Genomic DNA, 19,559 nt, shown 5'->3' with positions numbered 1-19,559 from the left:
ACATATCACCCCTCAGGGAAGCCTACCTCACAGGGAGAGACCCACACGACCGGCCTCCAGCTGAACCCTCCCCCAGCGGATGCTTGGGCCAAAGTGATCTTCCAGGGATATTACTAAGGTCACAATCCTTCAATAAAAATGCTACCGTTTTTAACTTCTTTGGTCCGAAATCCTTAGGAAATTCATCCTGCTTAACAGGTTTCTCCTCATCGTCGGAGCCTTCCAGCTCCAGCTCTTCTGCCGCCCCCTTCTTGAGCCCCGCGCTGATGAAGTTGACTGGCGCCGAGTAGTCGCGGGCCCTGCAGGCAAACACAAGGCCCCACGGGGTCCATAAGAACTCTGCAGGCATCCCTTGTAGCAGCTTTGCTGGCCAGAGAACTTCCTTAGAGTGGACCTCGTAGGATCCATTTTAAAGACCAACCCATTGACTCGTATCAAAAGGGCCCCAGTAATCAATCACATTTGACATTTTTGCCTGATGTGTTCAAGTCAACTCCATGGCTTAAGAGTTACCAATAACAGGGCTTCCCTGGTGGCGCAGTGGTTGAGAATCTGCCTGCTAATGCAGGGGACACGGGTTCGAGCCCTGGTCTGGGAGGATCCCACATGCCGCGGAGCAACTAGGCCCGTGCGCCACAACTACTGAGCCTGTGCGTCTGGAGCCTGTGCTCTGCAACGAGAGGCCACGACAGTGAGAGGCCCGTGCACCGCGATGAAGAGTGGCCCCTGCTTGCCGCAACTAGAGAAGCCCTCGCACAGAAACAAAGACTCAACACAGCCATAAATAAATGAATAATAAACTCCTACCCCCAACATCTAAAAAAAAAAAGTTACCAATAACATAGTTGACTAAAAATTGTAAATATGATGTGACTGTCCACCTTCCTTTTACGTTTATAAAAAATTAACATACTTTAAAAAGCGTTTGTGACATTGAGTCAAGATGGCAGAGTAGGAGGATGTGGAGCTCAGCTCTCCCCACAGTACATCAAGAACACATGTACAAATGGAACAGTTCTCAGAGAACACCTGCTGAACACCAGTGGAGGACCTCGGACACCAGAAAGGACAAGAAAGAGCTCCGCGTAACCAGGTAGGACAAAAGAAAGACAAAAAAAAAATTTTTTTTAAAGCAGCAGGACAGGACCTGTGCCCCTGGGAGGGGAGGTCCTGTCACCGGCGGAGAGATCGGCCAGGACAGAAAAGGAGCTTCGGAGGCTCAGAGGAGAACGCAGCAACCGGTCCCTGGCAGGCAGGACAGAGTGAGAACTAGGCGGATGGTCTGTGCCGCAGCCCTACACACCCCAGCCTGAGGCCTGTGTCCGCTGGGGCGGGCAGGGGCTGCGTGCCCAAAAGTGGGGGTCAAAGAACAGACCCGGGGAGAGGACTGCTGCTAGCTGTGCAGAGACAGGCTGTAGGGGTGGGAGTGCGGAGCTCTGCAGCCAGGAATGCTGGTGGAAGCAGCCCAGGCCGCCACAGAAGCGAAGTGCCATTTTTACGACGCACGCGAAGTGCAGGGCCACCACCACAGCCTCTTCCCTGACGCGCGGCCCCTGCCTCTCCAGGCTCTGGGAGGGGCTCCTGTCTAGGCAGCCCGCTCGCCCAAGCCGGCTCGTGCGCTCCAGCAGCAGATGCCCGTGGGTGGTCCGCACGCAGAGGCGGGGCTGAAGCCACAGCTGAGCCCCAGGGGCTCTGGAACTACGGAAGAAGAGCTGAAGACTCTCCTTGCAGCTGCTCGAACTGGATTTACACCTCCGCTGACGGCTTTATGAATTCAGCTCCTGCTGAACGTCCGACTGGACGAGTGCCCCCTCAGCTTAAACAGGCCTGGCTTCAGCAGCCGAGGGCTCCCTAGGCACATACACGCAGGGCTGGGCCAGGCCGGAGTCCGAGCTGCCCCCACAGCAGGTCCAGGTGCAGCACTGCTGCGGTCCCGGGACCTGAGTTCATTGCATGTGCACTGGTGGCCTGGTGAAAACAATGCCTGAGAGTCACCGGGGCCAACTGCCGGCACACTGCAGTTAAGGTGGGACCAGTGCCGACAACAGCGTACTTTGTGAGCCCATGCAGCGGCGGAAGAGTGACACAACCGAGCACATTCACAGGTGAAAGCTCCAATGGAGGAGTACTGAGCGGCTTCTCTCCCAGTGGGAGTGCTCCAGCCCTGCCTACCTTGCCACCACAGCTCAGAAACACAGCTCAGAAACAGATCTGGGGGCTTCTATTCCAACAGCTAGGGAGCAGACCCTGCCCCTGACACGGCAGTGACAGCCACAGAGCAAAGAGGAGGCCTCACTCGATAGCCAGTGTAGGCTCTGGTCACCACAGCATCAGTCACACCACCTATCAAAGGGATAACGGCCAGCATACACTGAGGAAAGAGGTGGCAGACGTCCATTCTTAAGGCAGCACTTGCACTAAAAAAATATTAAACCCACGCAGGCTACACAGGGACATTCCCACTTAAAAATAGCCTTCCAGGGACTTCCCTGGTGGTCCAGTGATAAAGAAACGACCTCACAATCGAGGGATGTGGGTTTGATCCCTGGTTGGGGATCTAAGATCCCACATGGCGTGGGGCAACTAAGCCCGCGCGCCGCAACTACTGAGCTCACACACCTCAACCAGAGCACGCATGCTGCAAACTACAGAGCCCAGCCCTCTGGAACCTGTGCACCACAAAGAGAGAGAGAAAATCCACACGCCACAACGAGAGAGAAGCCCATGTACCACAACAAAGAGCCCGTGTGCCTCAACGAAGATCCCATGTGTGCCGCAACTAAGACCTGATGCAGCCAAAAATAAATAATAAATTAAATAAATAATAAATAAATCTTGAAAAAAAATTGCCTTCCAAAACAGTCTGAGGGTCTGGCGTCAAGAGGAGGAACCCCCAGGGCAATTTAGCTTTGAAGGCTAGTGGGGCTTGAGTGCAGGAGTTCCACAGGGCTGGGGAAACAGAGACTCTGCTTTTGAAGGGCACACACAAGGTCTTGCGTGCACTGGGACCCAGCACAAAGCAGTACCTCCATAGGAACCTGGGCTAGACCTACTTACAGGTCTTGGAGGGTCTCCTGGGGAGGCAGGGGTCAGCTATGGCTCACTGGGGGGAGCAAGGACACTGGTGACAGAGGCCCCGGGGAACACTGGTCAGTGTGAGCTCTCCTGGAGGTCCCCATTTTGGCACCAAGACCCGCCCCCACCCAACAACATGCAGGCTCCAGTGCTGAACGCCTCAGTCCAAACAACCAGCCAGATAGGAACACAGCCTCACCTATCAGCAGAGAGGCTGCCTAAAGTCATACTGAGCTTAAAGCCACCTCTTGACACAGCCCTCCCCACCAGAAGGAAAACACCCAGCTCCACCCACGACAGGGCAGGCATCACTCCCTCCCACCAGGAAGCCTGCATAAGTCCCTGGACCAACCTCACCCACCAGGGGGCAGACACCAGAATAAAGAGAAACTACAATCCTGCAGCCTGTGGAAAGGAGACCACAAACACAGAAGGACAAAATGAGATGACAGAGAAATATGTTTCAGATGAAGGCACAAGATAAAACCCACAAGAACAACTAAATGAAGAAGAGATAAGCGATCTGCCTGAAAGAGACTTCAGAGTAATGATAGTAAAGATGATTCAAAATCTCAGGAAAAGAACAGAGGCACAGACCGAGAAGACACAGAAATGTTTAACAAAGAGCTAGAAGATTTAAAGAACAAACAGATGAAGAATACAACTAAAATGAAAAATACACTAGAAGGGGGACTTCCCTGATGGTTCAGTGGTTAAGAATCCGCCTTCCAATGCAGGGTACACGGGTTTGATCCCTGGTCAGGGAACTAAGATCCCTCGTGCCACGGGGCAACTAAGCCTGCGTGCTCCAACTACTGAGCCTGTGTGCCTCAATGAGAGAGCCCACGTGCCGCAAACTACAGAGCCCACACACTCTGGAGCCCGTGCACCACAACTAGATAGAGAAAACCCACACACTACAACTAGAGAGAAGCCCACACAGAGAGAAGCCCACACATCACAACGAAAAGCCCACGTGCTGTAGGGCCTTAACTATACTTACACCCCTACTTCCCTATCGATACTTTTGAGCTTTAAGCTTTTTCGGCTGGCAATAAGATACTGGAATGTCCCCCCTGGGCAGAAACCGTTCCGAGCAAACAAGTATGGCGGGGGATGAGACCTCGAGCAAACCAGTATGGCGGGTGATAAGAATGATTAAGCCAGAGTTTAAAGGTCGCCCTAGCCAACCATAACTAACGTGACTCAACCCCCCACCACAAAAACACGAAAATGTAAAGTAGGCATCCGACAGCTAACCAATCAAGGAACTAGAGCCAAGACCCCACTCCGGTAAATGTAAAGTAGGCATCCGACAGCCAACCAATCAAGGAACTAGAGCCAAGTCCCCACTCCGGTCCGGAACAAACAAACCAATGAGAAAAAAACCCTTGATATATCCACACTTTGCATAATGAAAAATGAAAGCTATAAAATGTATGTGATTCCGCTTGGGGGGGGTTCCTCTTCGGCCTCCTGCGTGAGGACCAAGGAACCCCGGTGCACCGGCTCCTAATAAACCTCTTGCGTGTTGCAGCGACTCTCGACTCTTGGCGGTTCTTGGGCGAGCTGGGATCCCTCGGAGACCGTTCAGGTCTAACAGATTGGGGGCTCGTCCGGGATCCCCACTCGCCCCGGGTCGCAGGAACCTCGGGAGTTGAAGGTATCAGGTAGGCCTAATTGTCTGTCTGTTCGTCTTCTGTCCTCTGTAAGCCGCCATCAGAAAGAAGCCATGTGAACCGGCTCGCTGTGAAATCTGTATTGGACTCCTGGCTAGGCAGACGTGCCAATAGCTGGTGTCCACGGACCCTGGGGGACACCCTGGTGGTCCATCTGGAAGGAGAGACAAATTTTGTCTCCCCTTCACCGGTCCTGGCAGGATATACAAACTGCCATCTGAATCTGAGTTGGTTGCAGTTTTAAAACGAGCTCGCGGCGGCAATATTAAGGTATGTCTTCTGAAATTTTATTGTTCTCCTGTGCTCTTTCTCCTGACGGACGATAATGGGACAAACTATGACGACGCCTCTCTCTCTCACTCTAAGTCACTGGACCGAAGTTAAGTCTAGGGCCCACAACCTTTCGGTAGAAGTAAGGAAAGGGAGATGGCAAACGCTGTGTACCTCTGAGTGGCCTACATTTCAGACAGGGTGGCCACCCGAGGGATCCTTTATGTTAGATCAGATCAGGCTAGTCAAGTCTAGGGTCTTTAACACAGGACCCCATGGACACCCAGACCAGACACCATATATCCTGGTCTGGGAAGATCTAGTTCTCTCCCCGCCTCCATGGGTCCGGCCCTTTGTTCCCTCAACAGGCATGTCTACATGCGCACCAGCACGGTCGGAAGTACTGGCCCTGAAAAAAGCCCCGGACGCCGAGAAGTCATCTGAAGCCCCGGACCCACGGAAGGCGATATATCCAGACTTGCAGTCCGATCTGCTTCTCCTCGATCCCCCACCACCACCTTACCCTCCAGCCCTAGACCCCATACCGCCTCCCGATTCCCCAGCTCCACAACCCTCCGCACCAATAGGGCCACCTGTTGTGGCAGAGGGGGGTGGTCCCTCGGCGGGCACCAGAAGCCGGAGGGCTATTTCCCCGGATTCTACCGCTCTACCCCTTAGAGAATATGGCCCCCCCGATAACCACGGGAATAGGCCCCTCCAATACTGGCCCTTTTCCTCTGCAGATCTTTATAACTGGAAGATGCATAACCCTACTTTCTCTGAAAATCCACAGGCTCTCACTGCTCTAATAGAGTCTCTTGTCTTCTCCCACCAACCCACCTGGGACGATTGTCAACAGCTCCTCCAGACTCTCCTCACAACTGAGGAAAGGCAACGGGTTCTCTTGGTGGCTAGAAAGAATGTGTTAGGCGCCAATGGGCAACCTACCCAGTTGCCTAACGAGATTGATGCCGGTTTTCCACTCGTCAGGCCGATTTGGGACTTCAATACCCCAGAAGGTAAGGAGCACCTGAAGATGTATCGCCAGGCTCTGGTGGCGGGTCTCCATGGAGCGGCCAGGCGCCCCACGAATTTGGCCAAGGTAAGAGAGGTAACTCAGGGGCCCCAGGAGTCGCCAACCGTGTTCCTAGAACGCTTAATGGAGGCTTTTAGACGGTTCACTCCTTATGATCCAACTTCTGAGGAACATAAGGCCACCATAGCAATGGCCTTTATTGACCAGGCGGCCCCTGACATTAGAAAAAAGTTACAAAGGCTGGATGGCCTACAAGGTTTCTCAATTCAGGACTTAGTAAAAGAGGCAGATAAAGTATATAATAAGAGGGAAACAGAAGAGGAAAGGGAAGAAAGGAAGCAGAAGGAGCAAGAGGCCCGTGAATTAAGGCGGGACAAGCGGCAAGAGAGGAATTTGAGTAAGATACTGGCCACTGTAGTCAGAGGAGGAAATATTAGAGACAGGAATAGACAGGAAGGGCGGACAGGAAGGCGACCATTAGACAAGGATCAATGTGCTTACTGTAAAGAAAAAGGTCACTGGGTAAGAGAATGCCCTAAAAAGAAGAATGGGGGAAAACCAACCAGAGACAAAATTTTACCCCTGGAAGAAGAAGATTAGGGAAGTCAGGGCTCGGACCCTCTCCCCGAGCCCAGGGTAACTCTTAAAGTGGAGGGGGAACCCGTCCAGTTCTTGGTAGACACCGGCGCTCAGCACTCAGTCCTCCTCCACCCAAAAGGCCCCCTCTCAACTAAAAGGTCATGGGTCCAGGGGGCTACAGGAAATAAGCAGTACTCATGGACCACACGAAGGACAGTAGACCTTGGGATGGGACAAGTAACCCACTCATTCTTGGTCATACCTGAGTGCCCATACCCTCTGCTAGGCAGAGACATACTCTCTAAGGTGGGGGCCCATATCCACTTCCAACCAGAAGGACCCACCATAACTGACAACAAAGGGAGATTACTCCAAATTTTGACTATGAAGCTGGAAGATGAACATAGGTTATATGAAGTGCCCTAGCCTCCACAAGTTGATATGCAAGATTGGGTGACCAGGTTTCCACAGGCTTGGGCAGAAACTGCCGGTATGAGAATGGCAAAATATCGCCCCCCCGTGGTGGTAGAACTCAAAGCAACCGCCACCCCGGTGACAGTCCGCCAGTACCCTATGAGCAAGGAAGCCCGGGATGGCATTCGTCCTCACATACAAAGGTTGCTGGAATTAGGGATCCTGGTAAGGTGCCAATCTGCATGGAATACCCCTCTTTTACCAGTTAAAAAGCCAGGAACTAATGATTACCGGCCGGTACAAGACCTACGTGAGGTGAATAAGCAAGTAGTGGACCTCCACCCCACGGTGCCCAACCCCTACAACCTCTTAAGTACTCTTCCACCTCAGCACACTTGGTACACTGTTTTGGATCTTAAAGATGCTTTCTTCTGCCTGAGACTCTCCTCTCTCAGCCAGCCTTACTTTGCATTCGAATGGAAGGATCCAGCGTCGGGGATGTCAGGCCAGCTGACCTGGACTCGCCTACCCCAAGGATTCAAGAACTCCCCCACCATTTTCGACGAGGCCCTACACCAGGATTTGGCATCCTATAGAGAGTCCAACCCACAGGTAACTCTCCTTCAATATGTTGATGATCTTCTTTCAGCGGCAGAGACCCAAGAAGACTGCGTCAGGGGGACTGAAAGGCTATTAACGGAACTTGAGACACTGGGATATCGGGCTTCAACAAAGAAAGCACAAATATGTCAACGACAGGTCAGTTACCTGGGGTACTTGCTAAAAGGACAGAGATGGCTCTCGGAAAGCAGGAAAAACACCGTTGCCCACATACCGGCCCCCAAGAGTCCTAAACAGGTTAGGACATTTTGGGGGACGGCCGGATTCTGTAGGCTATGGATTCCGGGGTTTGCTGAATTAGCAGCCCCTTTGTATCCCCTGACCAAGAATGGCATCCCTTTCGCTTGGGGTGATAAAGAACAACGGGCTTTTGACCAAATTAAACGAGCCCTGCTATCAGCCCCGGCTTTGGGGCTACCAGATGTAACTAAGCCTTTCCATCTGTACGTGGCCGAGAATAAAGGTATCGCAAAGGGAGTACTAACTCAGAAACTGGGCCCCTGGAATCGCCCGGTTGCGTACCTATCAAAGAAATTGGATCCTGTGGCAACAGGATGGCCCGCCTGCTTAAAAATAACCGCCGCCGTGGCCGCTTTGGTCAAAGATGCTGACAAATTGACTTTGGGACGGAACTTAACGATAACAGCCCCCCATGCATTAGAAAGTGTGATTCGTCAGCCACCCGACAGGTGGCTAACAAATGCCAGAATGACTCATTACCAAACCCTGCTGTTAAATTCAGACCGTATTAAGTTTACATCAGCCACAGGACTTAACCCGGCCACCTTGCTGCCTGACCCCGACCTAGAAGGCACCACCATCATCCATGATTGTCAGGAAGTATTGGCTGCAGCACACGGTAGCAGGCCAGACTTGATGGATCAGCCTCTCCCCGATGCCAACTTTACCTGGTTTACCGATGGAAGCAGTTTCCTAGAAGAAGGTAAGCGTCGGGCGGGAGCAGCTGTGATAGACGGGAAAGAGGTCATCTGGGCAGCCGCATTACCGCAAGGGACATCGGCCCAACGGGCTGAACTAATTGCCATGACCAGGGCATTGGAACTAGCAGAAAACAAAAAGGTAAACATCTATACGGACAGTAGGTACGCATTTGCTACCGCCCACGTCCACGGAGCCATCTACCAACAAAGAGGGTTGCTCACCTCAGCGGGCAAAGAAATTAAAAACAAAGAGGAAATAGTGGCCCTGCTAGCTGCCCTCATGCTCCCCACTAAAGTCAGCATCATTCATTGCCCCGGGCACCAGAAGGACAATACCCCGGTGACAAGGGGCAACAACATGGCAGATAGGGTGGCACGAGAAGTGGCGCTAGGGGAAATCATACTAGAACTATCGGACAAGAGTCCTGGGGAACCAAATGACAGGGGAAGAACCCCCCCAGCCATAACCAAAGACACATTGTCTCCTCAACAAGCGAAACCCATGCTACAACAGATTCACAGATGGACACACTTGGGAACCAAAAAGATGGTATCCCTACTACACAAGGCAGGTTATGATACCCCTGGACTAACCAAATTAGCCGAACAGATTGCACGGGAGTACATTCCATGCCAACAGGTAAACTCCCATGAAGGAAAACTTGAGAGCGGGAAAAGGCTCAGAGGAGACCGCCCAGGAGCCTATTGGGAGGTCGACTTCACTGAAATACGCCCTGGAAGGTATGGTAACAGCTATCTCCTAGTTTTCATAGATACCTTCTCAGGATGGATAGAAGCTTTCCCAACGAAAAAGGAGACAGCTACTGTGGTGACCAAGAAGATCTTAGAAAAAATATTCCCCCGGTTCGGGGCACCAAAGGTAATAGGATCCGATAATGGTCCTGCCTTCATCGCCCAGGTAAGTCAGGGTGTGGCCAAATACCTGGGGACTGATTGGAAATTACATTGTGCCTATAGACCCCAGAGTTCAGGACAGGTAGAAAGAATGAATAGAACTCTAAAAGAGACCCTAACTAAATTGTCCATAGAGACTGGCGGTACAGATTGGACGGTGCTCCTTCCCTTAGCCCTGTTTCGGGCTAGAAATACCCCCTCCCGCTATCATCTCACTCCATTTGAAATTCTATACGGGGCCCCACCTCCCCTTCTCACGCTCGGGGAAGGAATAAGTCCTGACTGCCAGAATAACACTGACTTATATGCTAGGCTATTGGGACTCCAGTTGGTCCAAAAGGAGGTGTGGTCCCAGCTGGCAGAGGCTTACCGACCCGGAACACCAGCAGAGGCTCATCCTTTCCAAGTCGGAGATTCCGTGTACGTCCGTCGACACCGAACCCAGACACTAGAGCCTCGGTGGAAAGGACCATACATCGTCCTGCTCACCACCCCCACGGCTATAAAGGTAGACAGCATCGCTGCTTGGATTCACGCCTCACACGTAAAAGCTGCGCCAGCGTCTACATCATCATCGGAATGGCGGGCCCAAAAGACCAGCAACCCGCTCAAGCTCAAGCTCCTGCGCTCACCAGACTCATAACTCTGACTTTGTTACCCCTACTGGCTGTGAGTAACTTTAGTCCTCACCTGCCCCAGCGTTTAACCTGGCAGGTAATTTCCCAAACTGGAGATGTAATATGGTCTGTTAGCCATACCACTGCCCCTTGGACCTGGTGGCCAGACCTCTTCCCCGATGTTTGTAAGTTGGCCCTGGGAGCCCCCCCTAACTGGGATGTAGGGGGATATCACGATCAACAAACTGCCCCGAATCAGCGGCCGGGGACAGCGCCCGGGGACTGGGGATTAGTCCCTGGGGGGGGAAGTTGTTCGACCAAGAATCAGAAAATCATGCTCAGGGCCCTCTCCTTTTATGTATGCCCTGGATTCCATCGTCACCGGTCTTTAAATTATCGGTGCGGGGAAAGAGAACATTTCTATTGCAAGAGCTGGGGATATGAAACCACTGGGGACACCTACTGGAAACCCACCTCTAGCTGGGATTTTATCAAGGTAATGGCCAACTACACTCATCACGACAATGTGCCCGAATGTTCAACGTGGTGCCATCCCCTTAAAATTTCTTTTAGTGAACCTGGGAAGAAAAACAAAAATTGGATAGGTGGCCATTCATGGGGTATAAGGTTTTACAAAGCAGAATATGATGATGGGCTCCTAATGACCATCAAATTAAAGATCGAGACCCCTACTCCCGTCCCTATGGGCCCCAATCCTGAGATTGGGCACCCTCTGCTACCCTTGGCCCCACCCACAATACTACCAGGGATAAGAAACCAGACTTCTGGACTAAAAGAAATAACAATCAAACCCAGAGCCCCCCGAGACCGAATGCTCTCATTGGTCCAGGCGGCTTTTGGGGTCCTAAATGCCACAAATCCAGAGGCTACCAAATCATGTTGGCTTTGCTATGCTGCTCCTCCCCCTTATTATGATGCTATAGGATATAGTTCTAATTTTAGTAATGTCAACTCTTCAGATCAATGTCGATGGAAACAGGAAGGAAATAGTAAATTGACCTTGTCTTCAGTATCAGGAAACGGTACATGTGTAGGAACGCCCCCCCCCATCCCATCGACATCTCTGTACCAATTCAAGCCTCCCACAGGGCTCAGGATATCTCCTCCCTCCTCAGGATGGATGGTGGGCATGTAACACGGGATTGACCCCTTGCATTTCTCTAGAGGTCCTCAATGCTTCGGCCGACTTTTGTGTGTTAGTCCAGCTGGTCCCCAGACTTATCTATCATTCAGATTCATCTTTTCTAGACGAATATGAAGGCAAAAAGAGACTTAAGAGAGAGCCCGTAACCCTCACCCTGGCTGTACTCCTAGGACTAGGAACGGCAGTCGGGGTAGGAACAGGTGCAACAGCCCTCATCCAACAACCTCACTACTATGCTAACTTAAGACAGGCTGTAGATGTCGATCTCCGGGCGTTAGAAAGTTCCATAACTCAGTTAAAAGAATCACTCACCTCGCTCTCAGAGGTAGTAATGCAGAACAGGAGGGGACTAGACCTGCTGTTCCTTAAGGAAGGTGGACTATGTGCCGCACTAAAAGAAGAGTGCTGTTTTTATATTGATCATTCTGGGGCTATCACCGAAACTATGGACAGGCTTAGGGAGCGCCTGGACAAAAGGCAACAAGAAAGGAAAAATCAAAAAGGATGGTTCCAATCATGGTTTGACAAATCACCCTGGCTTACTACTTTAATTTCCACCTTGTTAGGACCCCTCATTATTTTGTTGCTGCTCTTAACTTTTGGACCATGCATTTTAAATCGCTTGATAGCCTTTATCAGGCAACGTGTCAGCGCAGTACAAGTGTTAATGCTAAGACAACAATATCAAAGCTTGCAGAGAGAGGCTGAAATTCCATGATTGAAATTAATTGCAAAAAGAAAAGGGGGGAATGTAGGGCCTTAACTATACTTACACCCCTACTTCCCTATCGATACTTTTGAGCTTTAAGCTTTTTCGGCTGGCAATAAGATACTGGAATGTCCCCCCTGGGCAGAAACCGTTCCGAGCAAACAAGTATGGCGGGGGATGAGACCTCGAGCAAACCAGTATGGCGGGTGATAAGAATGATTAAGCCAGAGTTTAAAGGTCGCCCTAGCCAACCATAACTCATGTGACTCAACCCCCCACCACAAAAACACGAAAATGTAAAGTAGGCATCCGACAGCTAACCAATCAAGGAACTAGAGCCAAGACCCCACTCCGGTAAATGTAAAGTAGGCATCCGACAGCCAACCAATCAAGGAACTAGAGCCAAGTCCCCACTCCGGTCCGGAACAAACAAACCAATGAGAAAAAAACCCTTGATATATCCACACTTTGCATAATGAAAAATGAAAGCTATAAAATGTATGTGATTCCGCTTGGGGGGGGTTCCTCTTCGGCCTCCTGCGTGAGGACCAAGGAACCCCGGTGCACCGGCTCCTAATAAACCTCTTGCGTGTTGCAGCGACTCTCGACTCTTGGCGGTTCTTGGGCGAGCTGGGATCCCTCGGAGACCGTTCAGGTCTAACAGTGCAACTAAGGCCCAATGCAGCAAAAATAAATAAATAAATATTAAAAAGATACATTAGAAGGGATCAGCAGCAGAATAACTGAGGCAGAACAAATAAGTGAGCTGGAAGAGTGGTGGAAATCACTGCCACAGAACAAAGAAAAAGAATGAAAGGAAATGAGGACAGTCTCAGAGACCTCTGGGATAACATTAAACACACCAACATTTGCATTATAGGGGTCCCAGAAGGAGACGAGAGAGAGAAAGGGCCTGAGAAAATATTTGAAGAGATTATAGCCAAAAACTTCCCTAACATGAGAAAGGAAACACTCAGTCAACTGCAGGAAGTGTAGAGAGTCCCATACAGAATAAATCCAAGGAGGAAACCACTGAGACACATATCAATCAAACTGACAAATACAAAGAAAAAATATTAAAAGCAACAAGGGAAAAGCAACAAACAACAAGGGAATCCCCAAAAGGTTATGAGCTGATTTTTCAGCAGAAACTCCGCAGGCCAGAAGGGAGTGGCACAATATATTTAAAGTGACAAAAGGGAAAAAAAGCTACAACCAAGAATACTCTACCTAGGACTTCCCTGGTAGTGCAGTGGTTAAGACTCTGTGTTCCCAATGCAGGGGGCCTGGGTTTGATCCCTGGTCAGGGAACTAGATCCCACATGCAGGCAGAACTAAGACTTCGCATGCCATAACTAAGGAGCCAGCAAGCCTCAACTAAGGAGCCCTCAAGCTGCAACTAAGGAGCCTGCCTGCCACAACTAAGACTCAGCACCACCAAATAAACAAATTATTTTTTTTTTAAATAAGAATACTCGACCCAGCAAGGCTCCCATTCAGGTTTGATGGAGAAGTCAAAAGCTTTACAAACAAGCAAAAGCGAAGAGAATTCAGCACCACCAAACCAGCTTTACAACAAATGCTAAAGGAACTTCTTGAGGCAGAAAAGGCCACAAACAGAAACAAGAAAATTATGAATGGGAAAGCTCACCAGTAAAGGAAAACATACAGTAAAGGAAAGAAATCATCCACACACAAATATGATATCAAAACCAGCAACTATGAGAAGAGGATAGTACAAATGCAGAAAACGGGAAATGCATCTAAATTAAGAGACCAGCAACTTAAAATAACGTGTGTGTGTGTGTGTGTGTGTGTGTGTGTGTGTGTGTAGGCTGCCATATCAAAACGTCATGGGAACTGCAAACCAAAAAACTACAATAGATACACACACAAAAAAGGAAAAGCAATCCAAACACAACACTAAAACAAAAGGAAAGAAAAAAGACCTACAAAAACAAACCTTAAACAATTAAGAAAATGGCAGTAAGAACATACATATTGATAATTACCTTAACTGTAAATGGATTAAATACTCCAACCAAAAGACAAACACTGGCTGAATGGATACAAAAACAAGACCCGTAAATATGCTGTCTACAAGAGACCCACTTCAGATCTAAGGACACATAGAGACTGAAAGTGAGGGGACGGAAAATGGTATTCCATGCAAATGGAAATCAAAAGAAAGCTGGGGTAGCAATATTCGTATAAGACAAAAGAGACTTTAAACGCTGTTACAAGAGACAAGGAAGGACACTACATAACGATCAAGGGATCAATCCAAGAAGAAGATATAACAATTGTAAATATTTATGCACCCAACATAGGAGCACCTCAATATGTAAGGCAAATGCTAACAGCCATAAAAGGAGAAATTGATTTTACAGCGCACTTTTATCAATGGACAGATCATCCAGACAGAAAATCAATAAGGAAACACAGGCCTTAAATGACACATTAAACAAGATGGACTTAATTGATACTTATAGAGCATTCCATCCAAAAGCAGCAGAATACACATTCTTCTCAAGTACACATGGAATATTCTCCAGGATTGATCGATCACATGCTGGGCCACAAAGTGAGCCTCAGTAAATTTAAGAAAACTGCAATCATATCAGGCAACTTTTCTGACCACAACACTATGAGATTAGAAATCAACTACAAGAAAAAAACTGTAAAAAACACAAACACATAGAGGCTGAACAATATGCTACTCAACACCCAAGGGATCACTAAAGAAATCAGAGAGGAAATCACACAATACCTAGAGACAAATGACAACAAAAACACGACAATCCAAAACCTATGGGACACAGCAAAAGCAGTCCTAAGAGGAAAGTTTATAGCAATACAATCTTACCTCAGGAAACAACAAAAATATCAAATAAACAACCTAAACTTACACCTAAAGCAACTAGAGAAAGAAGAAACAAAACCCAAAGTTAGCAGAAGGAAAGAAATCATAAAGATCAGAGGAGAACTAAATTAAATAGAGACAAAGAAAACAACAGAAAAGATCCACGAAACTAAAAGCTGGTTGTTTGAAAAGATAAATAAAACTGAAAAACCTTTAGCCAGAATATCAAGAAAAAAAAGGAGAGGGCTCAAATCAATAAAATTAGAAATGAAAAAGGAGAAGTTACAATGGACACCACATAAATACAAAGGATAAGAGACTACTGCAAGCATCTGTATATCAATAAAATGGACAACCTAGAAGAAATGGACAAATTCTTAGAAAGGTACAATCTCCCAACACTGAACCAGGAAGAAATAGAAAATATGAACAGACCAATCGCAGGTACTGAAATTGAAACTGAATAAAAAAACTGCCAACAAACGAAAGCCATCCAGGACTAAATGGCTTCACAGGCAAACTCTTACCAAACATTTAGAGAAGAGTTAACATCTATCCATCTGAAACTATTCCACAAACTTGCAGAGGAAGTTAACATTCCCAAACTCACTCTATGAGGCCACCATCACTCTGATATCAAAACCAAACAAAGATATCACAAAAAAGGAAAGAAAATTACAGGCTAGTTTCACTGATGAACATAGACGCAAAATCCTTAACAAAATACTAGGAAACCAAATTGAACAATACATTAAAAGGATCATACACTATGATCAAAGGGGACTCATCCCAGGGATGCAAGGATTCTTTAATATCCGCAAATCAATCAGTGTGAAACACATCAACAAACTGAAGAATAAAAACCATATTATAATCTCAATACATGCAGAAAAAGCTTTTGACAAAATTCAACACCCATTTATGATAAAAAAAAAAAAAAAGAACTCTCCAGAAAGTGGGCATAGAGGGAACATACCTCAACATAATAAAGGCCATATATGACAAACCTACAGCTAACATCATATTCAATGGTGAAAAGCTGAAAGCATTTCCTCTAAGATCAGGAACAAGGCAAGGATGTCCACTCTTGCCACTTTTATTCAACATAGTTTTGGAAGTCCTAGCCATGGCAATCAGAGAAGAAAAATAAATAAAAGAAATACAAATTGGAAAAGAAGAAGTAAAACTGTCACTGTTTGCAGATGACATGATACCATAACATAGAAAATCCTAAAGATGCTACCAGAAAACTACTAGAGCTCATCAATGAATCTGGTAAAGTTACAGGATACAAAAATTAATACATAGAAATCTTTTGCATTCCTATACACTAACAAAATATCAGAAAGAGAAATTAAAGAAACAACCCCATTTACCATCATCAAAAAGAATAAAATACCTAGGAGTAAACCTACCAAAAGACCTGTACTCTGAAAACTTTAAGATGCTGGTGAAAGAAACTGAAGATGACACCAACAGATGGAAAGATATACCATGATCCTGCATTGGAAGAATCAGTATTGTCAAAAAGAATATTCTACCCAAGGCAATCTACAGATTCAATGCAATCCCTATCAAATTACCAATGACATTTTTCACAGAACTAGAACAAAAAATTTTTAAATTTGTATGGAGACACAAAAGACCCCAAATAGCCAAAGCCATCTTGAGAAAGAAAAATGGAGCTGGAGGAATCAGGCTCCCTGACTTCAGACTATACTACAAAGCTACAGCCATCAAGAGTATGGTACTGGCACAAAACCAGAAATACATATCAATGGAACAGGATAGAAAGTCCAGAAATAAACCCACACACCTATGGTCAATTAATCTACAACAAAGGAGGCAAGACTCTACAATGGAAAAAAGACAGTCTCTTCAATAAATGGTGCTTGGAAAACTGGACAGCTATATGTAAAAGAGTGAAATTAGAACATTCTTTAACATCATACACAAAAATAAACACAAAATGGATTAAAGACCTAAATGTAAGACCTGATACTATAAAACTCGTAGAGGAAAACATAGGCAGAACACTCTCTGACATAAATTGCAGCAATATGTTTTTCGATCTGTCTCCTTGAGTAATGGAAATAAAAATAAAATAAACAAATGGGACCCAATTAAACTCAAAAGCTTTTGCACAGCAAAGGAAACCATAAACAAAACAAAAAGACAACCCACAGAATGGGAGAAAATATTTGCAAATGATGTGACCGATGAGAGATTAATCTCCAAAATCTACAAACAGCTCATGCAGCTCATTATCAAAACAAAACAAAACAGAAAACCAATCAAAAAATGGGCAGAAGACCTAAACAGACACTTCTTCAAGAAGACATATACATGACCAAGAGGCAAGTGAAAAGGTGCCCACATCACTAATTATTAGAGAAATGCAAATCAAAACTACAATGAGATATCACCTCACACCAATCAGAATGGCCATAATCAAAAAATCTATAAACAGTAAATACTGGAGAGCGTGTGGAGAAAAGGGAATCCTCCTATACTGTTGGTGGGAATGTAAATTGGTACAGCCACTTTGGAGAAGAGTATGGAGGGTCCTTAAAAAACTAAAAATAAAGCCATCATATGATCCAGCAATCCCACTCCTGGGCATATATCTGGGGAAAACCATAACTCAAAAAGATACATGTACCCCAATGTTCACCGCAGCACTATTTACAACAGCCAAGACATGAAAGCAACCTAAATGTCCACTGACAGATGAATGCATAAAGATGTGGTACAAACAATGTTCACTGCAGCTCTATTTACAACAGCCAGGACATGGTAGCAACCTAAGTGTCCATCAACAGATGAATGGATAAAGAAGATTTGGCACATATATACAATGGAATATTACGCAGCCATAAAAAGAAACGAAATTGAGTTATTTGTAGTGAGGTGGGTGGACCCAGAGACTGTCATACAGAGTGAAGTAGGTCAGAAAGAGAAAAACAAATGCCATATGCTAACACTTATGTATGGAATCTTAAAAAAAAAAAAAAAAAAAAGGCTCTGAAGAACCTAGGGGCAGGATAAAGATGCAGACGTAGAGAATGGACTTGAGGACATGGGGAGGGGAAGGGTAAGCTGGGACAAAGTGAGAGAGTAGCAGTGACATATATACACTACCAAATGTAAAATAGCTAGCTAGTGGGAAGCAGCTGCATCACACAGGAAGATCAGCTCGGTGCTTTGTGACCACCTAGAGGGGTGGGATAGGGAGGATGGGAGGGAGACGCAAGAGGGAGGAGATATGGGGATATATGTGTAGCTGATTCACTTTGTTACACAGCAGAAACTAACACACCATTGTAAAGCAATTATACTCCAATAAAGATGTTTAAAAAAAACAGATGTGGTACCTATATACAATGGAATATTACTCAGCCATAAAAAACAATGAAATAATGCCATTTGCAGCAACATGGATGGACCTAGAGATTATCATACTAAGTGAACTTATTTCCAAAACAGAAACAGACACACAGATCTGGAAGTCAAACTTATGGTTACCAAAGGGGAAACGTGGGGGGAAGGGATAAATTAGATTAGGATTAACATATACACACTATTGTATATAAAATACATAACTAATAAGGACCTACTGTGTAGCATAGAGAACTCTATTCTGTAATGACCTATATGGGAAAAGAATCTGAAAAAAAAAAAAAAAGCATTTGTTTCAGACACTATTTCAAGTAGAAAAATCAAACAAGAAAGACATTCTCATAAATCAAAATCATAAATAAAATATATTAAGAGAGATTATATGAATGTAAAGTATATTAGCAATTATATCAATCAGATTCTTAGAAAATCTCATGTCCATTAAATTTGTTTATGAAAACTAAAATACCTAAGAGGGACTTCCCTGGTGGTCCAGTGGCTAAGACTCTGTGCTCCCAATGCATGGGGCCCAGGTTGGATCCCTGGTCAGGGAACTAGATCCCACATGCTGCAACTAAGATGTCGCACAATGCAATAAAGATCCCACATGCCACAACTAAAATACCCCGCATGCCGCAACTAAAAAGATCCCGCATGCCGCAACTAAGACCCGGTGCAGCCAAATAAATAAATCAATCAAAATAAAATATTAAATAAATAAATAAAATACCTAGGAAATTAACTCCGTGAGATGGAAAGTATTGATTTTAACCCTGAATGCCTCAAGAACAGTAGTTACAATAAGTCATTAGCAACTGTTCCCTTTTGTACAAACGGCAGCTGATAGCTTTCTATTGTGTAGTTAAAGGGAGAGAAAAGATTCCAAAGAAAAGCCCCGGGAATACTGCAAAATAAGGTGATGCTTTACAAAATGACTAACCTAGTAAATAAACATCCCCATGGCAGCAATAAAATTCAGAGAATTTCTTCCTAAGAGATGCAATATAAGAGCCCAACTCTAGAGTCAGACAGGCCCAGATTCTCACAGCTTAGCTGCGTGACTTTTGGCTGCTGTTTCTTAATCTGTAAAATGGGATAATAATAATGGTACCTTTCTCGGACTTCCCCAGTGGCGCAGTGGTTAAGAATCCGCCTGCCAAATGCAGGGGACACCGGTTCAAGCCCTGGTCCGGGAAGATCTCACATGCTGCTGAGCAACTAAGTCTGTGCACCACAACTACCGAGCCTGCGCTCTAGACCTCGCGAACCACAACTA

General features: G+C 46.5%; 1 protein-coding gene across 2 annotated transcripts in view; it reads right to left on the bottom strand.

The window, feature by feature from the left end:
* TFIP11 (tuftelin interacting protein 11) overlaps nucleotides 1–19,559 on the bottom strand; it is a 32,563-nt gene that overhangs the window by 9,521 nt on the left and 3,483 nt on the right. For both annotated transcript variants that reach the window (XM_059039505.2, XM_067015167.1), the window contains exon 3: nucleotides 146–299. In XM_059039505.2, coding sequence (XP_058895488.1) covers nucleotides 146–299 — 154 coding nt within the window. The remainder of the gene's footprint in view (nucleotides 1–145; nucleotides 300–19,559) is intronic.

The sequence above is a fragment of the Kogia breviceps genome, chromosome 15, assembly GCF_026419965.1.
Source record: "Kogia breviceps isolate mKogBre1 chromosome 15, mKogBre1 haplotype 1, whole genome shotgun sequence".
Taxonomy (NCBI): domain Eukaryota; kingdom Metazoa; phylum Chordata; class Mammalia; order Artiodactyla; family Physeteridae; genus Kogia; species Kogia breviceps.
Note: the sequence above shows the minus strand (reverse complement) of the source record. Positions and strands in the feature narration are given on the sequence as shown.